Source organism: Penaeus vannamei, chromosome 12, assembly GCF_042767895.1.
Source record: "Penaeus vannamei isolate JL-2024 chromosome 12, ASM4276789v1, whole genome shotgun sequence".
NCBI lineage: Eukaryota > Metazoa > Arthropoda > Malacostraca > Decapoda > Penaeidae > Penaeus > Penaeus vannamei.
Window position 1 is genome coordinate 35,360,752 of NC_091560.1, and position 7,500 is coordinate 35,368,251.

General features: G+C 39.8%; 1 protein-coding gene across 1 annotated transcript in view; it reads right to left on the reverse strand.

Annotated features, from left to right (window-relative positions):
* Window positions 1-2,852, reverse strand: part of LOC113829586 (adhesive plaque matrix protein) — a 2,918-nt gene extending 66 nt beyond the window's left edge. Inside the window, exons 1-4 of the mRNA XM_070127707.1 lie at window positions 2,736-2,852; window positions 1,069-1,785; window positions 859-1,029; window positions 1-489 (exon numbers count right to left, since the gene is read on the reverse strand). The exon at window positions 1-489 is cut by the window's left edge and continues 66 nt beyond it. Of these exons, the coding sequence (XP_069983808.1) occupies window positions 1-489; window positions 859-1,029; window positions 1,069-1,785; window positions 2,736-2,852 (1,494 nt within the window). The remainder of the gene's footprint in view (window positions 490-858; window positions 1,030-1,068; window positions 1,786-2,735) is intronic.
* Window positions 2,853-7,500: the final 4,648 nt, after the last annotated feature.

Consider the following 7,500-nt stretch of genomic DNA (forward strand, 5'->3'; position numbering starts at 1 on the left):
TGTGAACCCCTGTAATGTTTTGGGGGCCTTCATGAACCACTGCAATGCTTTGGGGGTCTTCGTAAACCTCTGTAATGCTTTAGGGGTCTTCGTGAACCCTTGCAATGCATTGGGGGTCTTCGGGAACCCCTGTAATGTTTGGGGGGTCTTCGGGAACCCCTGCAATGCTTTGGGGGTCTTCGTGAACCCCTGTAATGCTTTGGGGGTCTTCGTGAACCCCTGCAATGCTTTAGGGGTCTTCGTGAACCCCTGTAATGCATTGGGGGTCTTCGGGAACCCCTGTAATGTTTTGGGGGTCTTCGTGAACCCCTGCAATGCTTTGTGGGTCTTCGTGAACTCCTGCAATGCTTTGGTGGTCTTCGCGAACCCCTGCAATGCTTTGGGGGTCTTCGCGAACCCTTGCAATGCTTTGGAGTTCTTCGCGAACCCCTGCAATGCTTTGGGGGTCTTCGTGAACCCCTGCAACGCTTTGGGGGTCTTCGTGAACCCCTGCAATGCTTTGGGGGTCTTCGTGAACCCCTGCAATGCTTTGGGGGTCTTCGTGAACCCCTGCAATGCTTTGGGGGTCTTCGTGAACCCCTGCAATGCTTTGGGGGTCTTCGTGAACCCCTGCAATGCTTTGGGGGTCTTCGTGAACCCCTGCAATGCTTTGGGGGTCTTCGTGAACCCCTGCAATGCTTTGGGGGTCTTCGTGAACCCCTGCAATGCTTTGGGGGTCTTCGTGAACCCCTGCAATGCTTTGGGGGTCTTCGTGAACCCTTGCAATGCTTTGGGGGTCTTCGTGAACCCCTGCAATGCTTTGGGGGTCTTCGTGAACCCCTGCAATGCTTTGGGGGTCTTCGTGAACCCCTGCAATGCTTTGGGGGTCTTCGTGAACCCCTGCAATGCTTTGGGGGTCTTCGTGAACCTCTGCAATGCTTTGGGGGTCTTCGTGAACCCCTGCAAGGCTTTGGGGGTCTTGGTGAACCCCTGCAATGCTTTGGGGGTCTTGGTGAACCCCTGCAATGCTTTGGGGGTCTTGGTGAACCCCTGCAATGCTTTGGGGGTCTTGGTGAACCCCTGCAATGCTTTGGGGGTCTTGGTGAACCCCTGCAATGCTTTGGGGGTTTTGGTGAACCCCTGCAATGCTTTAGGGGTCTTGGTGAACCCCTGCAATGCTTTGGGGGTCTTGGTGAGGGGGTCTTGGTGAACCCCTGCAATGCTTTGGGGGTCTTGGTGAACCCCTGCAATGCTTTGGGGGTCTTCGTGAACCCCTGCAATGCTTTGGGGGTCTTCGTGAACCCCTGCAATGCTTTGGGGGTCTTCGCGAACCCCTGCAATGTTTTGGGGGTCTTCGTGAACCCCTGCAATGCTTTGGGGGTCTTCGTGAACCCCTGCAATGCTTTGGGGGTCTTCGTGAACCCCTGCAATGCTTTGGGGGGTCTTTGTGAACCCCTGTAATGCTTTGGGGGTCTTCGTGAACCCCTGCAATGCTTTGGGGTCTTCGTGAACCCCTGCAATGCTTTGGGGGTCTTCGTGAACCCCTGCAATGCTTTGGGGGGGGGGGGGTTCGTGAACCCCTGTAATGCTTTGGGGGTCTTCGTGAACCCCTGCAATGCTTTGGGGGTCTTCGTGAACCCCTGCAATGCTTTGGGGGTCTTCGTGAACCCCTGCAATGCTTTGGGGGGGGGGGGGGTTCGTGAACCCCTGTAATGCTTTGGGGGTCTTCGTGAACCCCTGCAATGCTTTGGGGGTCTTCGTGAACCCCTGCAAAGCTCTCGAGGTCCTCGTGAACACTGAACAAGGCTAACGTCTATCCAGTTTACAAAGTCCTGATGAAGCTAGAGTTCTGGAATCATATTTCGAAACGTTTGTTGGGTCCGTCTTTCGAATAACTGGCGGCCATTTTCATACAATCATTGCGTAAATAATAGTTAGTATGAAGGAAGAAAACATAGGTTGATTGTATCAAAAAGTGTGATTGGTAGAATATAAATAATTAAGTGTATTAATATATGTTCTTGGAAACTACGTAAACCATTCGACTGTTTTTCTTCAAATAGGTAAAAGAAAACATTGATTATCGCTGACCTTGTAGAGGAATATTTTTCGAACGTAATTTTCTTTTTTTTCGAAATGGCAACACCTTCTATAAACTTAGAAAGTATTTGCCATAGCCATATATTTCTTCACAGGTCAAAGCGTTCCATACTTAAAACATCTATGTATGGCAGTTAAATGAAGATTTTTTCCAAGTCACTGACACTATAAATGCTTTTCATGTTGCACTATCTAGTAACATGTCATCGGAATAATGTTTTTTTTTTTTCTTCTTTTCCTAACAATACTTTATAAATATCTATCTATCAATAGATAGAAATACATGCATTATCATCTTCATTTAAACACAGTAGGGGAACAGTGAATATACAAATGCTTTATCAACGTATGTGTGTATGTAACCATTTATATGTGTGTAGCGTTTATGATGAGCTTCCAAACAGTATGTATAATTCGTTTCGATTATTCTGAATTCCCTATATCTGGTACTAAAATCTGATCATAGCTTTGGCTTTCATTATTCCATTAGTGATTATCAAGATAATATATCAAAATAAGTATGTCAATTATAGCCACACCTACGCAGATATGAACTGACAAACAGAAGGGGAAAATACGAATATGACTGCAGTTGCCAACTCCCTGAAACGATAATACGGGACAGGGGCCAGATGCTACAACTTCCAGTCGTTTACTTTCATTTTCCATTCTGCTTTGTACTTTGGAGGCGTTTCTTCTTTTTGGTCAACGGGGAATCTGAGCGGGTAGTGGATCTGGCAGCATCGTCCATATTTGTTTTCAATGGCAGGCATCGTCGCATATTAGCAACAAACGGATAATTAGAATAGATGAATAAACAGGTACCACTACCAGCTCAGACAAACCTTGCAATTTACACAGAGGTGAAAATTAAATTTAAGCTGGAGTGGTAGAGCATTCTAAATTACCATGTTCTCATATTTACAAAGCCCTAAAAAATTACATTGCCGAGGATTTGGCAAACCTGGGGGTCTATTCACCCCACATCCTCCATTTCCGACACTCTCTTTTCTATAATAATTATCTTACAATGTAACCTTTTCAAAATTGATATTTTCTCTTAAGAGAATGAGTTTAGTATTACTAAACCTAAACACTAGGAAATAATCTATTTACCAGAAATACCTTGTCGTTGTCTTGTAATTCAATAATTTCCCACTTCTCCTAAACTTTCTTTCAAGAGCACTACAGAAATAAACTTTTCCTATAATAAAATTTGTTCATTGATTGACAAATCCGTCCCAATTCAGGAAAGCGTTATTCAGATTTCAGATACGGAACGATTCCGTATTTTAAGGGACGGTTGACAAGCCTATGTATGACAAATGAAAGTAGAGATCGATGTGCATTACCCGTTTCATCAGAAAGAACATGATTTTTTCTCACATCAAGAAGCTAGATATATTGGGAGTCGGTTCTTGCGCCTTTGATATTGGCCATCCCTGGAGCCGCCTAGCTAGTAGCTGCTTGAGATGAAACCAGCAAACTTGTATTCTCTCTCGCAGGTGTTCGAACGTGGATGCGTCTCCTCATAGAAACGCCAAGGCTTAGAGTAATAATAGTGAAAACTAGGATCACATTTTTGCACAACATATATCATCCAGAATTACCGTAACGAATTATACGTACTGCATCGCAACTCATCCCCATGTACTGACTTCGTATTCCCACATACGTAGCAGGCACACACAGTGACAAAGTCTCTACCTGCCCACAGTAACCTTACCGCAGCTTTGTGTTCCGTTAATGTTTTATAATTAAGAGTAAAATGTTGAATACTATCTCACCTCTACCAATGTTGCCTTTTCGATAAACAGGATTTCGAGATATCGTATTATGAAAATATCCCACTACATAGTCAATGACAACTAATACTATATTCTGTATCACTTATTAGAAGATGATGAAATGTCTTACGTACTTTCCAATAAATAAATAAATAAAAGATGAAAAAATATTAATAAACATTGGTTATTCATATTTTACCAATCACACTCTTACAAACAAAAATACTATTTACAGTGAACCCTCGCTATAACGCAGTTCACCTTTCGCTTTCTCGCTGCTTCACGGATTTGCATTGTGCACTGTGTTCTGCATTCTGATTGGCTAAACAGTCTCTCCGCTTCTTCTCTACCTGTGTCAATAACATAATGGTTTAATATGTACATGTACGTAAAACAACTTGCCAAATTTAAGTTTGCAAATTTTCTCTAAAACCCACGAAGCCTTCAGTTCGTACTGATGATTAAAATTATTGTTTTACAGTACAATTATTTGTTTAAAAAAAATGTTTATACAGTACTTTTATTTGTTAAACAATTGCTTGGGCCTGTAAAACGGTTTTGTTCTTTGGTTTCAATGTATTGTAATGTCATTGTATAATAATTCTAAAAAAAATAAAGGTTACTACTTCACGGATTTCGCCTATCACGGGTTCTTTTTGGAACGTAACCCGCGCGAAAAACGAGGGTTCACTGTACTCTATGTTTGCACCGATGTAGTTGCCAGATGTACAAAAGTGGGACCCAGCAAGTGCACTGAAATATAATTCCGGAAACGTACCTATACCAGTTAGTGATAGCAAATTATTATAGAGAACCGCGGACTTTCGTAGTGGGATTTAAACAGTAGGTTTTATTTCAAAATCATACTAGTTTGAAAGTAATATCTTTTTATTTGTTTGTATTCCTTTTTTTTGTTCTTCTTTTGACTTGTGATTGTGTTCATGCATGGTGTTCTTGATAATGACGGGCAACTGAGACGGTTCTCGTTTCTCTTCCATTCCACAATTTGAATATCAATTGATACCGCAAAGCTATTGTAAGGGATTGATTACATATCAATTGTGATGTTTGTCATATAGTGTATTATGGTTTGTAAATTAATTCAACAAATTTTCAGTTAACTGATATTGTAGTTATAATTCATCTTGCACGGAGTCATCTAAGAAATATTGGAAAATTATGACAGCTGCTCAAGAGCTTTTTTGACATATAATTCAAATATGGAGGCGATAGATGTAACACTCTTTCGCTTGGTAATCCCTTAGTACTAAAATAATGCCAAGCCCCATAAAAGGAAATAAAACACTAACTCCCCAGTGTTTGTCAATCTTACTGTACATCTTTATGTTCTTTATCAAAACTGTTTTTTATTTCAAAATCTACAACACTTCCCTCGTTTCTTTTATTTTCGTTATAGTCAACATCGTTCAGCCACGTGGATTTATTTACTATGGAAGCACTCGATCCTTTTACGAACCGCCAGTGCATAACTACCAGTCCTCGCGTAGGAGGTCGACCTTGGCTGGGAATGTGTGACGCCGATTGCAGTCACGAGGGAGAAGGGGGTTGGGCCTGCATGGCGGGAGAGCAGGTCAAGGCTGAAAGGCTGTTCCATGGATGATAATTGCAATGTTCGCCTGCAGCATCTCTATCTGCTGTGCTCTTGCACACCTGTATTATGGTGATTCGGCGATTCCGTAATAAATATCCAGGCAAGCAGTTTATAGTCCTTTGGCGATCACCGAGACTTGAATGCTTTCCCTTTTATACAAGTCGTCGAAATGGCTATCTTCATTAGAAAAAAAAGAATCCATTTAGAATCAATAATTATATGCTATAATTCCCATCCAGAAGCTTAAATTGTTTCACCTCCGTAACGAATAAAAAAAAAGATGCACACCTTTTGTTCCGAAGCCTTATTGCACCCACACCGTCTATGGTGTAAATCATGCTACTCGATAGATAAAAAAGGTGAAGCAAAGACCTCTGTTGATCACACCAGAGGTCATGCACCAAGGTCGGAGGTCGTCCCGGGTCACGACAAGTCACTAGAGAAAATCCGCTAAGAGAGGAAATCACCTTACAGAACTCCCAAATTCAGAAAAGAATACACAGTGAACAATTCCCCTCCAATAATAATAATAATTACAATAATCATAATAAAATGTAAAATCTACAAATGAATAGATGGGTAAATATTGTTGAACAGAGCTAGGGACGAAAACTTCACCTTCAATGCAAACTTTAATCTTATGAGCTTATATTATAACTTCTATCTAGCTCTACGAAATCAAAAAAAAAAAACATCTATTCTCATGAAATTTTCTATTTTTTGAGTATTTTTATAAAATGTTATTCGAAATTACATCCCGACGGCCATTTTACCAATGATTTTATTTTTGTGGTTACTGTTGTCAAAATCGTGATTTTTGTTATTACTAAATTAAAAATACAATAGTTTTGAAATATAAAGATGTGTTGAGAAACGAGAAATTGTTAGTAATAAAGCTGTCACTCTTACGTCATGCTATCCACACGCACACACTACACCCAGCACAACACACAACACCCGAACACTTACACTATAATCCCTAGTCAAAATTAACTCTATTTGACCCTTCTTCTTTCAGCTGCCATATTTCTTTAAATACGAAAAATGCTTCACGCTTGAAACAAGACAGCAAAACAAAAAATGTGCAACAGGCCTTCGTAAATACTTTTCGTAACTGCACCATCTAGTAGCGGCTAATCTATTAAAGTGAAAGATTTATTTTCCCTTTTTGCCAGAACCAAACACTTATTCAATGAACGGAAACGATGCTACCTTTTATTCTTCATCATATAATAGATGCTTCTTCTCGCTCTATATTTTTATTTGTCATTTATGCTGTTTGTTTTATATTTCTTCCTTTTGTTAATACATGTCTGTTTGCAGTATATGCGTGGAAAAAAAGGTTAGCAAAAAATCAAAGCTCTTAAATACAATCGTGATATGTAAGTATACTAATAAAATGACGAATATTTTTTCGTCAGATCCAAACACAGAAAATATGTTACTTTAAAATAATTTTAGAATATCAACTGCACGGAAAACCATGGCAGGGTTAAGTATATACATGGATGCCTTATCAATGTGTGTACGCATCGTGTGTGAAAGAACTGCAGTTGAGTAACACTTCCTTTAAAATCTTTAGTTTTATATTTCATACGTATTTTGAACCCCTTCTCGCGGACTTGTGTGTGTATATACATAGATAGATAATATATATATATATATATATATATATATATATATATATATATATATATATATATATATATATATATACATATATATCTTCCCTTCTTTTCTTTTATTAGAGGATAGGGACTTCAGTGAATAGATACTTATCAATGTTATAGACGTTTATACTATGGTTTAATCTTTAAGGAAAATGGTAATAGATGTGGAAAAGGAGGACAAATACTGTTTATAATAAAAAATATGTTTATAATAAAAATAATGCATTGTTATTCAAACCGCGTCTAATCCCCGAAAGAGAGGTGACGTGTTCATGCAACGTCTCGATTTTCTCAATAACGCTTCCCATTCCCTCTTAGCATATCTACTAGTTGTTGGGAGGTTCTTATTAGA